Source organism: the organism of the source record quoted next, unplaced genomic scaffold (assembly GCF_019419815.1).
Source record: "Pyrus x bretschneideri cultivar Hongxiangsu unplaced genomic scaffold, Pyrus_bretschneideri_v1 Contig20, whole genome shotgun sequence".
In the NCBI taxonomy this organism is placed as follows: Eukaryota; Viridiplantae; Streptophyta; class Magnoliopsida; order Rosales; family Rosaceae; genus Pyrus; species Pyrus x bretschneideri.
This window is the reverse complement of record NW_025999502.1, coordinates 7,005,336-7,028,849: the sequence shown is the minus strand read 5'-3', so window position 1 is coordinate 7,028,849 and position 23,514 is coordinate 7,005,336. Positions and strand designations below refer to the sequence as shown.

Below are 23,514 nucleotides of genomic sequence, written 5' to 3'. Positions count from 1 at the left end.
ATGAGGCGTGCAAGAGAAACAATAGCAAGCCAAGGTGGTTCTAGCACCGCAAGAGAAGATCATCCTAGCACCACAAATTGGTTAAGTGATGATGAATAAAGTACTTTTTGTAATCGGAGCCCATAATTTTCCAATCACTTTGGGTTGTAATTTATTATTTATTGTTTGTATTATTTATGTTGTTTCCATGTTCATGAATATTTATTCAAATTAATTTGGTAAGTTATTTATGTTGTTAAAAGTCCATGACCATGACCATCGTTCTAATTAAAAGTCCTTGTATAAAATTATTAAAAGTCCATCGTAAGAATTACATAAACATAAACATACTAAGAATTACATAAATATAAACATAAACATACTAAGAATTACATATACTAAGAATTACATAAACATAAACATAAACATACTAAGAATTACATAAACATAAACATAAACATACTAAGAATTACATATACTAAGAATTACATAAACATACTAAGAATTACATAAACATAAACATAAACATACTAAGAATTACATAAACATAAACATAAAAAAATTACATAAACATAAACATAAACATACTAAGAATTACACTAAATGAACTTAATTATCTTCAGCTTGTTTCAATGCCCACTGGTGCTCTATCAAGTCAATTTGTCGGGCATTGTGCATGTCTGGCATTTGAAATGCAGTATATCGTTGAATGAGCCTTTCATTGTAACGTTCATCCCTTTGTAATGGCTCATGTTGCACGGGCTCATCGGTGGCGTCATGAGCACAATATATACGTGTTCTTGAATTGTTCATCGGGTCTGGCTCATATTCATCAACAGCTTCATAATCGTACTCATCTTCCACAATCATGTTGTGAAGAATGATGCACGTCATCATGATGGATCTCAGCGACTCTACATCAAACAATCTGGTAGCACCCCTGACGATCGCCCAGCGAGCTTAGAGGATACCGAAACAACGCTCCACATCCTTCCTGCACCCCTCTTGACAGCTTGCAAAGTGTTTTTCCTTCGCACTCCGCGGACGTGGCACTGTTTTGACAAATGTTGACCAGCGCGGGTAGATGCCGTCAGCTAGGTAGTATGGCCCGTCGTACATACGTCCGTTGACCTCATACGTAACTTTTGGTGCCTTTCCTTGCAGGACATCGTTGAACACTGGGGATTGGGCAAGGACGTTGATGTCATTTTGAGCTCCCGGGACCCCGAAAAAGGCGTGCCAGATCCATGTATCAAAAGATGCCACCGCCTCCAGAATGATACTTTTTGCCCCTTTTCTGTCCCCGTAAGCGCCTTGCCATGCACTTGGACAGTTTTTCCACGTCCAGTGCATACAATCAATGCTTCCAATCATCCCAGGAAAGCCACGCATCTCCGCCTTCTTCAACAGCCGCTCCAAGTCCATGTGTGTGGGTTTGCGGAGGTACTCAGCGGTGTAGATAGATTCGATTGCTCCGCAAAACCTCATCAGGGACTCAAGAATGGTTGATTGCCCCATCCTCGTTATCTCATCCACTTGGTCTGCAGACGCTCCATATGCAAGCATCTGCAAGGCAGCAGTAATTTTTTGCTCCGGCAGTAGACCCATAGCACCAAAAGCATCTTTTTTTTGCACAAAATAAGAATCATGGTTGCAAACAGCAATCATGATTTTGTTGAACAAATGTCGTTCCATTCTAAAACGACGTCTAAAGTACGTATCAAGGAATGCACTATTAGGAACAAAATAATCATCCAAGAGTTCCATACCTCGTCGTTGCCTGCTTCTATCAAGGTTTCCGGAACGGCTAGGCCTGCAGATCTGAGCCGCAGCTTGGATGACTCGACGGGAATGTGAGGCTCTGCCCCTTCTTACTTCGTCATCTCTCATTTGACGCTCATCATCTTCTTCCCTCTCATTTCTTACCCTCTGGTGATTGAACATTGCTTCTGATTGGTTAAACAAGTCTTCCTCTTCCTGATTCAATTCCCACATCATCCTTGAGGAAGAAGAAGAAGACATTGAAAGAAAGAAACAGAAACTATGAATAATGATACTGATTTTTGTGAATAAGGAAGCAGAAATTATGAATAATGATAGAGATCTTGAGAATTTTGGTGTGAGATTTGTGAAGATGGATGGTGGATTATATAGAGGATTCAGAAAGGATTAGGCTCTGCATAATGCCACGTGGCATGCCGTCATTCGTTAAAAATCTGATGGAAATCTATCATCAAAGATTGTTAACAGATTATGACACGTGGCATGCCGTCATTCGTTTAAAATCTGATGGAAATCTATCCTCAAAGATTTTGAACCGATTATGACACATGGCGAGACGTGATTGGTTAATAATCTTATCAGAAATCCATCACCAATAATTGTATTATTTTGTATTATTTAATAATACTTCGGATAATGACACATGGCGCAACGAGAACGATTAAAAATCTTATCCGATATTACATTTAAAATTATTTTGTATTAATTTTATAAATAAAAAAAATACTAATATTTTATTGCCTATTGTCAGGGCTATAGAAGTATAACGGTGGAGATGCAAAATCTATTGCCAGGGCTACTTACTGTTCATTAAGGGCAATTACTGTTCATTAGGTGGATTGAATAGTGTATTGCCAGGGGGGAGGGCTCCAACGCTGGAGTTGCTCTAAAAGCCTCTTTAAACTTTTGTTGAAGAAGACTTTCTATTCTTCCCTGTCGGTAGGCATGTAGCTTCAAAGACTTTTTGAGTTTTTACCCGTATGCATTTCCTTTTCTTCTGCCAACTTGCAGATTACTTTGTAGCTCTATATATAAAGACCCTTTCTGCTCCCATTTCGACACGCTCGAAGAGAGCAAAAGTTACATCACTGCTTTTTCTCAGAATCACCGTCTCTTATTTATTAGAGATATTCAATGTGATTGGTACACAGAATAGTACATTATATGTCATTATACAAATAATGTAATATATGTATTAAAAAAAGTTAATAGCTTAAAAAATAAAATTTCTCACTACTTATATAAAAATACATGGTGTACTCCCTTATTCCGATCATAATAAAAAATTTCTCCTTATTTCTAATGTTGGAATTTATAACCACATGATTTTCAGAACTAGTGTAATCATGTGTGAAAGTACGCCATAATAACGGTGTACCGATACACATGCTTTAAGTATATAATATATACTAGTTAATAAGTAAATAATAATATTATTATTAAAATTATGTCTCATATCATAGCCTTTAAGGGAAGAGATCCCTATTTTTTTTTTATAAAAATAGGGATTAGTTATGGGGTCCATATCATATTAAACTTTAACTATCTGAATCGTCTATTTTTCGAGTTGCATCTCATAAACTATCCTTGCAAAATATTAGCCAAATCAGAAATATTTAAGACATCTAATTGGGTTCAAAAAAATTAACGAATACTTTGTTATATAAGCAACAATGAAATTTTATCTTGATAATTAAATAGGCAAATGGTTTCGGATTGAATTGAATTTTTGTAAGAATGATCTATTAATCGAGACTTACAAAATAGACAGTTCGGATTATTGAAGTTTGATGTGGAGTGGGCTCCACACCTAATACCTATTTAAAAAAAAAATGGGGATCCTTTTGCATAAAAAGTCTGGTATGATATAACTAACAGTTATATCCTGCTCAAGAACCAAGGTTCTAAAAATCGATAGGCGCTAGTCGGACGGCGGGGCAGGGGCCTAGCACCTAGGCGGCCGAGTCGGATTTATGTAAATTTATTATATATCTTGAAATAAGTGTCTATTTACACCTAAAAAAAACTATATTTGTATGGGTAATAAAATAATGATAAAATGCAAATTAGGTACACTATTTCCATAAGTATTAGATGAACTTGTAGTAAATCCATCATTTGCAAATTAGGTACAACATTTCCATAAGTATACCACCATGAAACCAAAAAAGAAAAAAACACATAATTAATAAAAAAATATATAAAAAACTGCCTAGGACCGCCTAGGGTGCCGCCCAACTCTCTGCCTTGGAGCCCACCTAGGCAGCTGCCTAGCTTCCAGCCGATTTTTCCAAACGCCTAGGCTGATTTTTAGAATAGTGGCGAGAACTTATAACTGCTCCTGAAGAAGTCAGGCGACCGCCTAGTCTGATTTTTAAAACAGTGGCGAGAACTTATAACTGTTCCTGAAGAAGTCCAATAGGGTCCATGACATTGTCATAGGAATCCATTCAATGCTTAACAATTTCGAATTTGAATCCTCACCAGATCCTCTTTGTGGGGATTCCAAGAATCCATGAATCATATCCGTTTATCGTACATCATGCGATCAAAAATCATTTTAAATATTTTTATTTAAAATTAAATACAAGTACTTGACAAAAATTGACCACACGATGTACGATGAACGGACACGATTTACGGATCACTAGAATCCTCACCAAAAGGATCCAGAGAGGATCCTGTTGGAACAATTTTATCCCTTCTTTAACACATATCCAAGACACCACTGTGAGAGCACTTTCAGTGTAGGAAGACCCCCTAAGCAATAGGCAACTCAATCCCAACAGTGATTGCCCAAATGCATTTCAACCCCTAAACTGAATAACCAAGGCAATTCGTGTTAAAATATTAGAATCTTTAATTTTATAAGATAATAAAAGATAACTTTATTTTTAATTTTAGATAATAATAAAAGATCGGTTAAAAGTATTTGAAAATATTGAAATGTAGTATAAAGTGGAAGAATATGGTTATGTATTTATAGAAAAAAAATTATAATTTTTTACATTTTTAATTAGTTTTTTTTATAATTTTTTTAATAATTGAAATTGTGGATGACGTCACATAGGCAGGGCACTAGGCTATGCAAGTATTGCCTGACTTCTCCATCGATCTCTCTTCGGCTCCAATTGCCCGAGTGGCTTAGAGTGTTTTGGGGAAGGGGAGAGTGAATTAGGTTGCCTACCCCCAAGGCAATAAGCAGCGGTGAAGTTGCACTAATCGATAATCTTACGACATCAGCTTTCTAATAATGTAGTATCATCTTTTCTATCAGTGCTATCAAAGCGAGTTTGCTGTTTTGATTATTTAAAAGGATTAATATCATTATACGCAACTCAGTTTCATCTGTTGAATCTAAAAATTTCCCAGCCATTCGAACTTCACAGTTGTAGTTATTATCAACCAAAGAATAGAATTTCTTGATGAGAACCAAAGGGGCAAAGATAAGACTACTACGAAAAAGAGAAAATTTACAAACATGGCAGTGCAATCGAGTTCGAGTTTAAATCGCTAACTTCATATATTTGTACACAATCAGGTTGCCTATTTCTTGCTACTTTAGGTAATGCTTATTGGGTTCCTTATAAAAAATTGTTGTCCAGGGGGTTTTACTTCTATTATATTTACATGCTTACTTCCCAATGTTTAAACTAAATTTGAAAATTCTAAATTAAATTCATGATTATATTTGTCTGATATTTTTCATATATACATTAAGCTAATACAAAAAAAAAAAAACAACAAAAACAAAAACAAAAACAAAAAAAACAAAAAAAAAACAAAAAATTTATTCTCCTTTCATATTATAAAGAACCATTCAAGAACAACATGAACCCTAATAATTAAATTCACCATAACAACGAAACAAATTGTACAATTATGGATTACAACCTAGCTTGTATACCACTATTGGGTTTCCGGGCATATTAATGGGATAAATTTAATTTGAATAATTAATACGGAGCGAAAAATAACAAATAACATACAATATGTTATCCCAATTATATATCTGGTTGGTTGTAATTGATAAAACAACAATTTAAGAAGTCGTCGAGATTAGCTTACTTGAATATCTAGCCACATGCATGTCGCTTGATTGGATCATCTTTATGCTTGCAATCTTCCTCTTCATAATTGACCACACAAAACTCCCTAAGTGTTGAGCCTCTAAGCGTATCCACACTGATAAAACTAGTAATGGATGATGCAGTGATTGATTTGATGTGCTAGCAATATCTCTCATTTGGATCAATATAGAATGGGTGGCATACAAGGTGTTTTGGCTTAGGGTTTTTCTCTCTTTTCCCCGAGGGACAAAACTAACAACTTTTGCATTCTATGTATGAGGGAAACAAAAGGAGTGTTTTTAGACTCCTTGTTGCACCCCTATGTTGCACCTCCCCTAGGGTTTGGTGCCTCAGGCTTTATGCCATGCGCCAAGCCCACCACTTACCAACTTTGAATTTGTGGCTTGGGCCCCTTTTAATTAAACAAAGCCCACTACCTATTTAAATGAAATCATGTCCAATATTCCCAAATAATTAATCCAATACAATTTATAATTAATTATACCTTATAATCATCTATATATAACTTTATTAAAACTTATCATATGTGTATGACATCTTAGGTTCTAATTAAAGTCGGCAGTGAAACTAATCAATCAATTTATTTAATCCTACAAACTATGAGTGACATCTAGCAACATGTCATGGCTACCTGGGTTAGTAGAAGTATCCGCAAGCAAATCATGATACTTTTCCAAACCTTGATTTTAGTTACAATGCAAGTCGATTCTTCTATCATCCATATCCCGATCAAGATTTAATGACATGGATATGTGTCAAATCACATGTAGTAATCTACGATTGCATGATGAATCACATGTTGAAGCAGTTTTTACAAACATATCTTAATTACCAAGTGCTTCAGTCAAAGATTTATGAGATGGATCTTCAAGTGGCTTTGAGGGATATCTCATTTTGTTGAACAATTACCAGAATGTGATAGATTCCTTATTGCGCATTCATGTGCCTTCATACTTATACATATGCATGAACTAAATATCACATTATCGAGCCTTGCGATCTCATTGAGGCCTTAAGGTAACCAAAGTTCGTACCTACAAATATAAAATATCTTGATGCCTCAGGTCTAAGAACAATTTGCATAATACAACCAGAAGCTTTGTAACATTTATACCCATCATGTTTCTAACATGCGTAGCACGAGACCAATGCTATCCTTAATACGATATACATCAGCTTTTCCGAATAGTTGATGTCCAGTTAACTTTCCAATGGTAAGGAACTTTATCTAAAGGCTCAGTGACTATGGAAAACAAGTCTCAATGCCTAAACCTCATTTAGGACATTGTTTCCATACCTTAAGTCTCATGGACTCATTCATAGCATATTATCACTATAATATAAAGCCAAACTCATGAATGAGTAGATCTTGCGCATATATTTATTAATATGAATTTGTTACTTAAAATCCAATATTACGAAATTGGCTTTTAAGACACAACTCCAATACAGGTATAACAACAAGACACAAAACCTTTCACATGGAACTCGACATGTTCACTCACCACATTGCTTGTATAAGGCCATAAAGGCTGAACTCAAAGGTACCCTGGTTAACGTTCAATTGTTCGTATGACAAGCATTCAAACTCCAATGTAGGTATAACAACTAGACATAAAATCTTTCACATGGAACTTGACATGTTCACTCACAATGTAGAGATTAAAAAGAATTTATTTTCTTGACTTCTTCATTTTTAGGACACATGGCTTTACCCGCATAAAGATTTGTAAGAAAGTGGACGTCGTTGACAGCTAAGTAGTTTCCGGTCTTCTCTACTTCACTTCTGCTGCCCAGGCTAGAGCTCCTCTCCCCAACCCCCTATTCCCAGAAGTCGATGAATATGCTACCTCTGAACGGAAGGCCCCCGCGGAGCTTGGATACGGTTTCCCTATCGGAGATCCATGGATCACAGACGGTATCTCCCCATGGCCTTTCGCCTCTGAAAGCGTCCTTCCTTCTCAATGCCCGGGCATCCATCCAATGCATTCTTTTCGATCTTGTACTAAGGTACACTGAAAACTTAGAGGTACCCTGGTTAATGTTCAATTGTTTGTATGATGTTGATGCACAAAATTGGCGAAGACTTTGGTACAACAGAAAGTGTGAAGTTTATGACCTTCGCTAGATTGCTCTGGTCATTAGTGTGGATAAGTATGTAAATGGATAGAGACTGGGAAGCAAACAACATAAGATGTATCATGGTTCACCCAAGTTGGGCTATGTCCACATTGGTGTCGATTCTGTTTCACTATGTAAATGTGTGGATTACAATGGACAAGCAAGGGAGCTCTCTGTGTGGATTACAATGGACAAGCAAGGGAGCTCTCTGTGTGCTGCCCTTTGTGCTTCCCTTTGCTATTTGTCTTCTTCCTCTAGTGAGTGCGAGAGAGCCCTTTTATAGAATAAGGGTTTCCTCCCCTCTTACACGAATCATGGGCTAAGTAATGAAGCCCAAATACTGAGGCCCAATATATGGTACAACAGAAGTCCCCCAGGTCTTCAGTCAAGAGAGTCTTTTGACTGGAGACTTCAAATTCAATCCATGTGCGGGCCGAAGTGACTAGATGTCGTCTAGAACTAGTACTTGACATGAGACAGTGCTTAACGTGAAGCAATACTCAGCTAGAGGTAGCACACGTTGCGAGGCTGCTCGGCTAGAGGCAATACTCGCGGCGAGGCAATTGCTCGGCTGGAGGCGGTGCTCGTTGCGAGGCGGCTCGGCTTGTGGCGTTCTTCATTTCGAGTATGCACTCGACGTCAGCGTGAGCTCATTATGAGTTAACTCTTGACATGACTCGGGTCCGTTTGTCGGGTTCATATATTGGGTCTATGTGTCGGATCCGCAGATCAGGTCCACAATTCAGGGTCTTTGAGTCGGGGCCATACGTAGGGTCTTTGAGTTGGGTCCGTGAGTCGGGGTTCGAGCTCAAGGGTGTCCAAGTTTGACGGTGTCTAATCTTGTAAGTGCCCGAACGAATAGGTGTCCAAGCTCGCGAGCGTCCAAGCACTTAGGTGTCCAAATGAGTGAGTGTCCGAGGAAGTGGGTGTCCGGGTCAGACAAGAGATTACTGTTCAGACTAAATATTTGTCACCATAAGAATGTGGCTCATCGATCTATAGGTTGGTAGGCTTCTTTAATCAGTAACAATGTTGATCAATAGAGCTAGTTGCTCAATAATTCCTGACAATGAATGACAGTATAAGTATGAACGTATAATGAATAAATCAAATTGATAAAGTTTGTCAAGGCAAAATATTATACTATGTGCCTTCTATAAATAAATAATTTATTCAGTCGGTAAATCACATGTTGTATAAGTGACATAGTTTAATGGCAGTCACAATTCATACACATATAACTATGCATATCAATTTGTACTTGTCACTTGTATCAGTAGCTGCATGACTCTATTTGTCATGTTGCACACACCATGTCATGAACTATTAATCAAATGCAAATAGTACTATCTAAATATCGTGCTGACTGTCACTGCGACAAGATTGAAAAAAGTGCATAAAGCAATTACTTATATATATATATATAGTGGCACTTAATGTATAGTGAACAAAATAGGTAGTATGGCGTGTATGAAGCATATACAGTAATTACGTATGAAAATAATATTTAAATAATAAATATAGTGTTCATAATGATTAAAGTTGTGTTATTTTAAAAGGAAGGTGGTTCATCAAGAAAACCAGAAAATACCTAGAAATATAGAGAGAAAGAATGATAGAGAAGAGAGATAGAAAGATATGATATTTTCGTGTATTACGATTGATTGCTTGCTTACAAGATCTTTCACATTTATATACCCAAGTGTTATCTTATCTCCTAAGCTTCAAAACCTCCCAACTCTAACTAACTAACTGTCTTTTATATCATTTTTACACATTTTGACCTTGACCATACTACCCTTCTTATGCTAGTTAATATCCCCCCGCAATCTTAACTTGGGAACCAAGCTTAAGATTGGAACAATGTTTGACAAATAATGGCCCATGTAACCCCTTTGTGAGAATATCAGCAAATTGATCTTCAGTGGGAATATAGGAGACTGCTAAATCACCTTGTTGCACCTTTTCTCGAACAAAATGATAATCGTATCCAAGTGCTTGATTCGAGAGTGAAACACTGGATTTGCACTTAATGCAATCGCAGACAAATTATCACAGTGTATAACAGGTGATGTGGGCAGAAACACATCCAAATCCTTCAAGACTGCCCTTATCCATGCTAGATTAGCTGCAGTGTGAGCTAAGGCTTTGTATTCTGCTTCAGTAGAGCTTCGAGAGACAGAACCTTGTTTCTTGGACTGCCATGAAATTGGATTATTGCCAAGAAAAACAAGATAACCAGTCACAAACCTCCGAGTATTCAAATCGGCCGCCCAATCAGAGTCTGAAAAAGCCTCAAGACTCGGTGTTGTAGCTGCGGAATATACAAAACGATACTGTATTGTACCCTTAAGATACCTCAAGATTCTCTTCACAGCTCTAAAATGAACATCAGTTGGTGCTTTCATAAATTGGCACACTGAATTAACCGCAAAAGCAATATCCGGCCTAGTAAATGTCAGGTATTGGAGAGAACCTACAATGCTCCTGTAAAATGTAGGATCAGGCAATTGCATTCCTTCAGTGAGAAGCAATGAGTTGTGTGGCTTACATGGTGTTGTGGATGGTTTACAGGCAGCTTTATGAAGCAAATCTTTGATATATTTCAACTGGTTAATAAATATATCCCCATTGGAAGGATATGAAATCTGTAGGCCCAAGAAATAGCTGAGTCTGCCCAAATCTTTCAATTCAAACACCTCTGATAATTCATGAATGACCTGTTGAATTTGGACAGAATTAGAACCTGTCAAAATTATATTATCCACATAGAGAAGGAGGATGATGATATCAGCACCAGTGTTCTTTACAAACAGACTTGTGTCAGACAATGAAGCATGAAACCTCATAGCACACAGATAGGTGGTAAACTTCGAATTCTAGGCCCTTGGTGCCTGTTTAAGGCCATACAGTGATTAACTAGTTACAGACATAAGTGGGACATGTGGGATCAACAAAACCTTGAGGTTGGTGCATATAAACCTCTTCTTGTAAATCCCTATGCAAGAATGCATTTTTAATGTCCAATTGTTTCAACTCCTAGTGATTCATCGCAGCTATAGCAAGAATGATTCTCACTGTTGTATGTCGAACAACAGGACTAAATGTCTCAGAATAATCAATTTCATGCTTCTGTGAAAACCCTTGAGCCACCAATCGAGCTTTGTATCTCGATACAATACCATCAGACTTCTTTTTGACCTTGTAAACCCATTTACTACCAACCACAAATCTGTTACTAGGATATGGAACTAGCTGCCAGGTCCCTGAGCCCTGAGAGAGTCATATTCTTCCTACATAGCTTGCTGCCAATGTGGGAGACTTGCAGCTTTTCGAAAATTAGAAGGTTCTTTAGTATCAGTGATCTCTGTCATAAAGGAATAACCACCAGAGAACACTTCATCTTCTGTAACATGTAAAGACTGTAATTCTGGAAAAGATGTCAAATAGGCAGCATAATCTTGCCGTTGTATAGTCCCACTTTTCAATCGTGTAACCATGGGATGAATAGACACTACATCTGGGGACATGGAATGATTTTCAGAATTTTCACTGAATTGAGGAGAGATAGGAATCAATACCTCCAGTTGGGAACTATGATGGACAGGCAACAAGGGTGATGCATTGACTTCTGCATTAGAGTGATGATGGGAAGGTGATGGTTGTGAGTAGTTGGAACGATTAGCAGATTCATGAGATGCTTCCATTTTAGAACTGGATTGCACACTTAACACTTGCTGCTGAGAGACTGGATCTAACATTGAAGCTGCACTTGATACAGATATTGTACTATGAACTGCAGGAATAGGCATTTGAACTACAATCACATCTCCTGATATGTGCTTAGACTGTTCAGAATGAATACACCCTCGAGATATGACTGTTTTATAGGGAAACACTTCCTCATTGTATATGACATGCCTGGACAAGATCAATTTACCAGTGTTCATATCATAGCAGATTGCTCCTTTGTATCCCAAAGCATAACCAAGAAAAACACATAGTGAAGATCTAGGTTGAAACTTATTACTGGTATATAGGCGCAGTAAAGGATAAATGGCAGTGCCAAAGACTCTAAAGCTATGAATATCTAGTGTTTGTCCAAACAAAATTTGATAAGGAGACTGAAACTCTAAGACTTGAGATGACATTCTGTTAATTAAGAGAACTGCATGAGCACAGGCATGATACCAGAACATTTGAGGCAAACTTGCTTCTGCCATTAAAGTAATGGTAGTTTCTACTACATGACGATGTTTCCTTTCAGCAATACCATTCTGCTGAGGAGTATAAGGACAGGAAATCATGTGGGAAATACCCTTACTTGCGATAAACTCCTTAAATGGTTTACTCATATATTCACCTCCCCCATCAGACTGAAAACATTTAATTGAAGCATGAAACTGATTAAGCACAAAAGTTGTGAACTTCACAAAAATTGAACAAGCTTCTGATTTATTGATCATAGGAAAAATCCACATGAATCTGGAAAATTCATCTACAAAAGTAATGTAGTACTTATATCCTTCTATAGATTGGATTGGAGATGGTCCCCATACATCGGAGTGAACTTTCTCAAACAAACACTTCGCTTTATTTTGTCTTACTGGAAATACTTGTCTACACATTTTCCCTTGTACACAAGAAGAACACAAAGTTGGACAAGTATCTTTACTAGTACTAATGTCAACAGTCTTCAACATTCTAGCTAAAATATCCCCTGATGGATAGCCTAGCCGTTGATGCCAAATTGCAGTCCTTACCTTCTGTCCCAAGAATGCAGCACATCGACTCAACCTTGTAGCAAATGAGTTGTCAAAAACAGTTACTGGAATCTTGAAAAGTTCCCCATCATCACTTCTTCCGTGGTACAAAATCACCCTTGTTGCTTTGTCTTGTATAACGAAATCCACATCATCACAAATAAATCAACATCCATTATCTTTGCATAACATCTTAACAGAAAGAAGATTGGCAGTAATTTGAGGCACATGCAACACATTATGCATAATTAAAGCATTATTTGTAGTTGTAATTGTAGAAGAACCAATGTTCTTGACTGCCAAACCTTCACCATTTCCAATTGTTATCTTCTCATCTCCATTGTAAGAATTGACTTGAGAGAGTGCATGAACATTGGAAGTCATGTGATGTGTAGCTCCGGTGTCTAGAATCCAAGTATCCCCATTGGATAACCCATGTCCATTGTTCTGTGGTGTATTATGTCCAATATGAGCCTGTGCAGTCATTGCAGTCAAGGAAGAAGGTGGTGAAGTACCCTGATAAGCAAAATTATTGCGATGATAACACTCCAGTGCAATATGTCCTCTTTTCCCACAAATCTGACAAGCAAGGAACCCTGAATTTCCAGTGGCAGCTCTATGATAACAATTAGCTGCTGTATGTCCCCTCCTAGAACATATTTGACACTCAGGTGAAACACCAGATCTGTAAGATGTATTGCCATTCCAGGTATTACTCTTTTGAAAACCATTACCGGAGAAACTACTTCCATTCTGTGACTGAACACTTTTACCATTGCCAGAAAAATTGCCATTAAAACTGCCATTGTTACCTCTGTGACCAGATGGATTTACATTACCAGGGAAGTTTCTTGAACCATTAGTACTTCTATGATCAAAATTACCATTGTTATAATTGCCATTATACCTCCTATTGCCCCCTGAAAAATTGCTCTTCTAGACAAACTTGTCACTATTCCCCACAAAGCCAGAACCACCATGAAACGCATTGGAGTGTTCACCATCATACTCCCCTTGAAATATGTGAGAGTTGGAACTTTCCCCAACTTCGAAACCGTTATGATTATTCTGAAAAGCACTGGAGCCAGATCCATCTCCATGAACATACATTGCTGCCATGGATGTACTCAAAGACTTCATTCGTGACTCAATATTAGCCTCTGCACCAAGAAGTTGAGCCCTCAAATCTTTATATGATATAGGAGAATCTCGAGCCAATATCATAGTCTTTATCATTTCAAACTTAGGAGGTAAGCTAGATAGCACAGCTATAAGAAAATCATTCTCAGTGATTCTTTCTCCAGCAGACACTAGTTGATCCATAATGGCTTTAACCCTTAAAAGAAACCTATCCACAAATTCCCCACCTTTTTGGATAGTGTGGAGCTCACTTTTCAGTTGATTGATTCTAACCATAGAGACAGACGTAAATCTTTCTTGTAAACAAGTCCAGGCCTCACACGCAGTCTTACTACCAATAATGTGTTCCATAACATCATTAGATAGTGTAGCAATGAGAAGACTGAGTAAGGCTAGATCCTTTTTCACCCAATCTTTATATGCCACAGTAACTTCCGTAGTAACTCCTGACTCTGTATCAATAACAAATCTCGGAGGACATGGATCATATCCCCTAAGAACAAACTGAAACTGGAAACTCCATTTAACAAAATTGTCATCCTGAAGCTTTACCGTAAGCATCCCAAGCAACCCCTCAATCTTGACATTAAACGCCGCCATTTTAATACCAAACACCTAAACCAAATATGCTCTTGAACCCGAAATATGCTACCCTTCTTTGCTAATGGCTATCGGCTATCGGCCTTCTTCTTTCTTCGACAAAAAACACATTTCACAATCAAACAATGGCTATCGGCCTCTTACGAACTCAACTAATGGCTATCGGCCTTTGAACTTGCTAACAATGGCTATCGGCCTTCAAATTCATAGAAAAAGAACACACACTCTTCACCTAGAACATATCACAAACAGATGGTGTGCAATGCGGAAACAGAAACCAAGAACCTGATATGAACGAACCCCTTGACCCTTTTTGACAGAAAACGCTGTGACCTTGCAGCCATCATTAACCTTCACTCGCAGTTCGCTAATCTCCAGCGGAAGAAACGGCACCAAGAATCGTCCGAGCGATTGATACCATGATAACAGTGTTCATCAAGAAAACCAGAAAATACCTAGAAATATAGAGAGAAAGAATGATAGAGAAGAGAGATAGAAAGATATGATATTTTCGTGTATTACAATTGATTGCTTGCTTACAAGATCTTTCACACTTATATACCCAAGTGTTATCTTATCTCCTAAGCTTCAAAACCTCCCAACTCTAACTAACTAACTGTCTTTTATATCATTTTTACACATTTTGACCTTGACCATACTACCCTTCTTATGCTAGTTAATAGCCGACATATTAATAAAAGAATAAAGAATTCTTATCTTCTTCGCAGTTGTCTCACAGGTTTTTTCAGAAAGTGGGCATGGTGGGAACATGCACTCCCCTTCATGATGAAAGTCTTATCTTTTTGAGAAGTTGGTGGGCATCTTCTAGTACAACAGAAAGTGGAGACGGGGAACCTTGGTGTAGTGTAGTGGGAACCTTGCACTAGTTCTTATCTTATTCATGAGTGCTTCTCGTGGGTGTTTTTTCAGGCCACTGGTTTATTGATTTGCTCGTTAATGGTGATCTCACTTTGTTCAGTGTATTTCTGATAGTAAGTGACGGTCTGGAAGCATGTCAGCTCTTGGCTAAAATCCGGTAACCCAATAGTGTGGTGAAGAATCCTGTGCGTCCCGCAATCAGTTCAAGTTGGGTTCTCCAACTATACAAATCAATAGTAGATTCTCACTGTAAGCTCCCGCGATAGCATTGAGAACACTAAGCCCACCCACAGTGAAAGTAACAACACACGCCCCGACTCCCTGCGACCGAGCGTAACCGTCAGCAGCGTACCCGGCGTTGAGTTCGTTGTAGTAGCCGATGTTGGTGAGCCTGGGCTCGGCGATGAGGTGGTCAATGAGGGTTAAGTTCAAGTCACCGGGGACAGTGAACACGTCGGTGACGCCGATTTGGACGAGTCGGCGGGCAATATGGCCACCCAGAGTGGCGTCAGTTGAGTTGACGGTGGAGAAGGCAGAGCTTTGGATTGCTACAGCGGCACCGTTCGGTAGGCTGCCGACATCGGTGCACAAAGGCTTGCAGACGTCGAGGGAACCGATTTTGGTGTCCATGGGTTTCTAAACTGGGTTTTGATCGTACTAAAAAACCGTTCTTGAAAACTACTTGGAAAACAGAAAATATGGGAACTTTGCAATGGGATTTGGGTTTTTCTGGGATTTATGGAATTTGGTTTTTTGCAGATCCACGGTGGAGACAGGTGGTTTGATGAAAAAATGAAAGACAACCGACATAGCTTTTTATGTCGATTCCCACAGACGGCGCCAAATATTGATGCACAAAATCGGTGAGGACTTTGGTACAACAGAAAGTGTGAAGTTTATGACCTTCGCTAGATTGCTCTGGTCATTAGTGTGGATAAGTATGTAAATAGATAGAGACAGGGAAGTAAACAACACAAGATATATCGTGGTTCACCCAAGTTGGGCTACGTCCACATTGGTGTCAATTCCGTTTCACTATGTAAATGTGTAGATTACAATGGACAAGTAAGGGAGCTCTCTGTGTGGATTACAATGGACAAGCAAGGGAGCTCTCTGTGTGCTGCCCTTTGTGCTTCCCTTTGCTATCTATCTTCTTCCTCTAGTGAGTGCGAGAGAGCCCTTTTATAGAATAAGGGTTTCTTCCCCTCTTACATTAATCATGGGCTAAGTAATGAAGCCCAAATACTGAGGCCCAATATATGGTACAACATATGATAAACATTCAACTATAATAAAGTGCTTAAAAATGGTATGATTTTCAGTTTAGTAAGATAATAATATGACTACAATAGTGTTTCCCTACTTTAGACTAGAAATCTAATTAAATAATTAAACACACAAAGAAAATACAAAGAACTTAGTTAAGCTTGGAGACTTACTTGAACATGTACACATGAACATCATCAGTGTAGTCTTGACATGTATTACAAATTGTCCTTAGTGTAGATACATTTCGTTTGTTTCTTCATTTTAGTGTAGTCAAAATCTCCTTTAGTTGCACCAAACTTTTAGACAAATCAGTCAATAACGAAATCTCTTTAGATGATAATCTACCAGCAAATGAATAACCCTCCAAATGACCAGCTACTGTGTGATTATGCACTCCAATTAGTACCGTCAATATCCAATCATTATCAGTTGCTAGCTTTTTATCTTTTAATTGAAACGAGCATCCACATTTTTTCATTCCAGAATTACTTCTATCCTCATTCTTTATGTCTTTTTCGTGAATTCGACTTACATATTGTCCATTCCTTTCACAACCCAATGTAAGTCTAGGGCTCCTGTTATCTTTTCCACCTTGATTGGATCGTAAAGTCACAATAGCAAAACATACATTCCCAACTTCTCGAGCCCATTGTATTAATTCTTCTCTACTCTTGAATAACTATGTACCAAAATTGCACATTATGAATAAACATACAAGAGTATAAGTAAATCATTTGCTTAGTCAAGCAAATATTACCTTATTTGTGGTAAATTCACTAGTACAGTCCACCATATGTGTAGATGCTGAATTATTACCAGATTCATCTATCTGCTGCAAATGAATTCCACCATATGTAAATAAATGGGCATTACATCAAGTTGAAAATATTGCTAATTAAGAAGGGGATTTGTGTGTAGGTTTCAGAGAAAACACATCAACTTGGACGATTATCACTGTCAGTTGCAACAAACATGCCTTACTTGGATTATTACCCTAACCCAATGAAAACGAATTCCAGAAGTTCTCATAGAAAAACGTGAAACAAATTGCATCCTAACCTAAAGCAAATTCAAATAAAAATTCACAAAGCTATGCTTCAATTGTACGATGTCGACAATGTCGACAAATCAAGGTGACCCACATAAAATCATCTTTTACCTCTTCAACGGTAATATAATAATCTACTTCTTCTATACAAACGTCATCTTCTAAGTTCATTCTTTTTGTTTTCTCTGAATGAAAGGAGATGAGAAGGATGAGTTAGAGTTTAAGGGAGACAAATCGTTTAAACATAGCATGAGAGTTATCACGCCCAAACTTTTCTTTTTTGTTTTTTATTAAAAAAATTAAATAAAAAAAAAGTAATGCAAAAGAAAGTAACCAAGGTTTTTATTAGTCATTTTACAAATAGACAAATTTGTAATTAAAAAATTCATAAAAAGATGAATGGAAAGATAAGATATTGAAAGTGGAATAACAGCTCTTTTAAGATATTTTCTCTTTGTGGTGGTACCTTTCATTGACTCAATCATCCCTTGACTTTGCTACATAGCTTCTAGAGTTAGATTCCGTCGTCCCTTGACTTTGGTACACATTTTCCATACCATAAATAATATTAAACTTATACGCGGCTTCTTCGGATGGCCGGTGTACAAGAAATTCAAATATCATTTTTTTGGTCGAAATTCAAATATGAATGACGGAAAAATTCTAATTAAAGTTCAACACCAACAACAGACCCAAATTCGAACCCAACAGCGAACCCTAAAATTCGAAAATTCTAATTAAAACACAAAATTACATAATCAATTGCATAATTAAAGAGAAAATAATAACTAGATTCAATCAATTGAAAGAAAATTGCAAGAAAAACAGGGGGGGGGGGGGAATAGAGGGAGGGGCGGAACTTGGGAAGAACAAGAAAAGTGAAAAGATGAACTGGGATTCAAACGAAGAAGAAGAATTTGAGAAGACGAACTTGGGATTCAGACGAGAGAGCAAAAGTGCGTCTGGAGAGGAAGAGAGAGCGTCTTGAGACCCAGAGTGGGTCTGGAGAGGAAGGAGAGAGCGAGAGATTTCAGCCCGACTAAATTGTACCGTGGTTTTGGACGGTATAAGCAAGTGGGTAAATGCTGTATAAAAAAGGTGGGTCCGGATTATTTAATCCGGTGGTTATTTAATCCAAAAGGACACCTAAACATCATACTCTGTATTATTAGTACTATCTGGTGCTTTATCCGGTGTTCCAAACAGGGCCTTAGAATATTTCAAAGGGCCTACATTTCAATATTTGGAAGTTGGAACAAATTATATATTAAAACGAAACAAGAGACCTGACTCTTATTCCTTTTACTAATTCCCCATTCGATCTGATGCTCCAAACTCTTTACTGAGATTTTTCCTCCAACATCCATCATGCAGTTCTTTCTGCTCCAATCGTTGTTTCCATTTCTTTTGATCGTTTCCTTTCTTTCTATCAACGTCGAGTTAAGTCTATGCCAGAATGATCAACAATTCACAAACTGCAGCAGCGAACTCAATTGTGGTGGCGTCGGAGGCATATCATATCCCTTTTGGGGGGTAAACCGAGCTAGTTACTGTGGTAAAGCCGGATACGAGGTCCAATGCCTAGACAACGTCCCTGTGTTCAACATGAAGGGTGTGAGCTATAGAATTCTGCAAATGAACACTACAACAAATTCTTGGACCGTTAAGGTTGCTAGGAACGATTACTGGGGTAGTATCTGTAATCCGACTTTCGTCAACACCACCCTCAACTTCTCTCTGTTTGATTATGTTTCTACTTATACAAACATAACGTTTTACTACCAATGCCCTACCACCATAACGCTTCCTAATGTTCAGTCCTGCAACACAAGCTCTGTTTTCTATTTGACACGTCCGGCGACAGTTGGTCAGCCATCTTCCTGTACAAATGAGGTTATTGTTCCCGTTTATACAACAGCTGCTCTTGCTATAGATGACGGTCAAACAACTACGATCAGCGATGCGGTAGACGGGGGTTTCTCACTTCAATTGCAGATTGACAACGATCAATGCGACAAATGTTTGGGATCAGGAGGACAGTGTGGGCTTAACACTACTACTAATTCTGGATTCAGTTGCTTTTGCGCAGATCGAGCCTATGCATCCGTATGTAATGGAACTAGTAATTCAAGTCAAAAAACGGAGGTACGTCTGTCCCTTGTCATTCTCATATAAATTACACATTTGGAACTCCTAGCTTGCTTTTTGCTTTAGATGATTAGTCGTAAAATGTGAGCTATCTGGTCCCATGCTAAAATTAGGAAGCAGAGGGAAGGAATCTAAACCGAGATCCCCTCTCGCAACTCTGCCCTGCTTCTCCCCTCTCATCTACCATTTACAAACCTAAATCCCGCAAAAATCGAAACAAAAAAGGCAAAAAAATCTTCAGTATTTCCATTTTCATAACCAGATCCAAACCCAAAATTCGAAACAAAAAAAAGCAAAAAGAAAATTACAAAATCGCTGTGCGTTTCATTACGCACAGCAGTTGTCCAATCACACATGCACAACGATCGTTCTAATCACACATGCGCAACAATCGTTCTAATCACACATGCAATCCAGACTCCCTGATCGCAGACCTTCGCCGTTAATGCCGGAGAAGCAGGCCGATGAATAACCAGATGATCGGGACTCTGATCTGGGTTTTGATTTGCCAATTGGGTCCTAGAAAAATAGGAAAAAAAAGAGAGATGAACGGAGAAAAATAGGAAGAAAATGATGAAGATGAAGAGGGAGAGGGACGAAGAAAAAAAGGGATTAAGACGGAGAAAAATTAGGAAGAAACAGAGGGAGAGGAGAGAAAAAGAGGGTGAGGAAAGAGCAAAATTATTGAGGATGAGGGAGATGAACGGAAAAGAAGTAGGAAGGGTCCGAAGGGACTAGGGATGTTTCTAGAAAGGAAAAAAATGGATAAAAGTATGAATTAAATTATATTAAATATTTATTATTATTGATTAAATAATATAATATTAGATTTTGTTATGATTTTGTTCTTTAATCTGATACTGCACCAAACACTTTACTCAGTTAATCAAGTTTAGTTTAGTCTAACTTATGAGGGTGTATTCAATTAAGATTTTAAGTAATTCTCTGAAATTCAAGGTTGATTTTAAAGAATTTGATAAAGTTGAGGAATTGGAGAGAATTAGAGAAATTTCGTAGTGTATTTTAAGCATCCAAAAATCTCACATCTTCTCATGAGATTTTGAGGGAATTTAATCAAAATTTTATATGAAATCTTTACAAATCAATTAAACTCCATAAAAATTCATAGATTTATAAATCCATTAAAGTCTATCAAATTCTCAATTGAATACGCCCCCTTTAGTCTTTAAAACTAGTTTAGTCCAAGATAATCTAGTGCAACAAATTCACCCTTCAAGATTTTTCATGTTTTGGTCAGTTTGTGTTGATGTACAACTGCTCTCTCCCATCATGTAGCAACGGTAATATTCCCACACATTTTTGTGTGAGCTGATGAATGAATCACCATCGCGTGTGCTTCTCTGATTGTCTCTGCAATTTTTTTTCCATTCCCAGAATTCCAAAACATAAACTCTTAACAGTAGCCTTTGTTGGTGCCTTTCTACTCAACCCTTTTTGTTCGTCTTCTCACATTGCAAAACTTTTCTTTAAATTCCAGTTTTACATATTACAAGTAGTGAAATAAAGAAAGGTTCATGCATACTTGTCAAACGGTGTATTGCTGTCGAAATATACACATAACCAACCATACAACTATACCCATTCCACCGACAGCCTATGTTGACTTTGATGCTTGTAATCTAAGTGCAGAGCAATTTAGGTATACAAATCCAAGATTAAGCCAATTTTTCTATTAAGGTGGCTGATGTGTTAGCTATATGCAAAGTTGACCATAAAAATAGTTACGAACTTGGCCATCAAAAATTTCCATTGGCTACTAGTAATTAAATTAACGTTCCAAATGAAACTATCATCTTCTCTTTTTTCTTCGACTTTGAATAGTACTCTCTCTCTCTCTCTCTCTCTCTCTCTCTCTCTCTCGCCATGGAAATACATCACTATCCCTTCCAAAACATCTCTTGGCTCCTTGTGATCTCAACTACCATATGCCTTTTTCATGGCTAAAAATCTTCAGCTGTGGATGACAATCGATACTTCAACTGCAGCGCATCGTTTCAATGAGCACATGGTTAGATTGCTAACTTAACAAAAATTTAGCACATGAGCGCACATTATGTGTGTCGCATACTTTTAAGAGTTCGTCTCTTTTCTCTCCATCCAATCAATTCCATATAGATTACTTCCACATTCCACACTCATTCCTCCACCCACTACACTTTTTTTTTTCCTTCCGTGCTATGCTAAATATTCTCCTATTTTCCGTTCTTAAACTACTAATCTAATTATGGACACTTTTAAATTTTATCTTATTTTCTAGAAAGTAGGAAATTTCTGCACACCATTTTCTCCAAATGCATTATTTATTTCCTCACATCATTTTCTCCAAGTGCGTTCTTCTAAGTTTGCTCCCCTTCATTGTTTTCTTAAACTAGTGCTATAACCATGCCCACTACCAAATAACTTTCTCACTCTTATTGTGGGCGCTCACAATTCCATCCAATTTCTTTCATATTACCATGACAAAATCCATGCATTGTGTTTGCAATATGAGCCGAAGATCCAGTATCAAACCACCATGAATTAGCAGGAATTTCATTCAAATTAGAATCCACACGCACATAGACATCAGTTCTACCTTTACTTCTCAACCAATCCTTGAAAAATTCACAATCCTTTCTATAAGTCTTGCAATGATGACACTTAATTTAGAAACATTTTTGGGTTTAACATTAAGATTGTTAGACTTAGAGGGTTTAGTATATTTGGCAGACTTACCGGACTTACCTAATTTGCCAAAGAATTTAGATACCTTACCAAAGCATTAGTGGTCTCTTTATTCCCAACATGCACAAGGTTCACAGATTCAATCTCTTTGCCTTTTTCTTGTTTTTGTCGAGATTTCTCTTGCACGCATTGAGCAATTAACTCATGAACAATCCATGTCTTGTCTTGAGTATTATAGGACACCTTCAATTGACTGTATTTTGCTGGTAGTACTTGTAGAATCATGAAGAACACTTCTCCTTCTAAAATAGGAAAAAGTTAAGAAGAGCGCATAGTTAGATTGCTAGCGTAACAAAAATTTAGCACAGAAGAGCTCATTATGTGTGTCACATACTCTTAGAGTTCGTCTCTTTTCTCTCCATCCAATCAATTCCATAGAGATTACTTCCAAATTCTACCTTCATTTGTCCACCCACTACACTTTTTTTCTCTCTCTGTGCTATGCTAAATGTTCTCCTATTTTCTGTTCTTAAATTACTAATCTAACTATGGGCCCTTTTAAATTTTATCTTATTTTCTAGTAAGTAAGAAATTTCCGCACACCATTTTTTCCAAGTGCGTTATTTATTTCCACACACCATTTTCTACAAGTGCGTTCTTCTAAGTTTGATCCTCTTCTTTGTTTTCTTAAACTAGTGCTATAACCATGCTCACTACCAAATAACTTTCTCACTCTTATTGTGGGCTCTCACAATTCCATCCAATTTCTTTCATATTACCATGACAAAACCCATGTGGCTTTCCATGGGAAACGAAACTTCAAAGTGGGTGCCCACTTTTTCTGATTTCTTAGCATCATCTCCAAGTTCTTTTCGACTTGGTAACCAATTATTTCTTCATAATATTCAAAGCTGGGGGCAAATGAAAGATGAGTTCTGTTTTTATTCTAAAAAACAAATAAAGCTTCAGAAGAGGTAGACCCAAAAGCGACGCTGCTGTACAGGGACAA

At 37.6% G+C, this 23,514-nt stretch overlaps 2 protein-coding genes across 3 annotated transcripts in view; both read left to right on the top strand.

The window, feature by feature from the left end:
• Positions 1 to 8,632, top strand: part of LOC103938316 (putative glutamine amidotransferase GAT1_2.1) — a 30,577-nt gene extending 21,945 nt beyond the window's left edge. Inside the window, exons 5-6 of the mRNA XM_048584025.1 lie at positions 7,650 to 7,770; positions 8,478 to 8,632. Coding sequence (XP_048439982.1) covers positions 7,650 to 7,770; positions 8,478 to 8,632 — 276 coding nt within the window. The remainder of the gene's footprint in view (positions 1 to 7,649; positions 7,771 to 8,477) is intronic.
• LOC103936622 (G-type lectin S-receptor-like serine/threonine-protein kinase At1g61500) overlaps positions 1 to 23,514 on the top strand; it is an 81,121-nt gene that overhangs the window by 54,858 nt on the left and 2,749 nt on the right. The gene's annotated exons all lie outside the window — the stretch shown is intronic.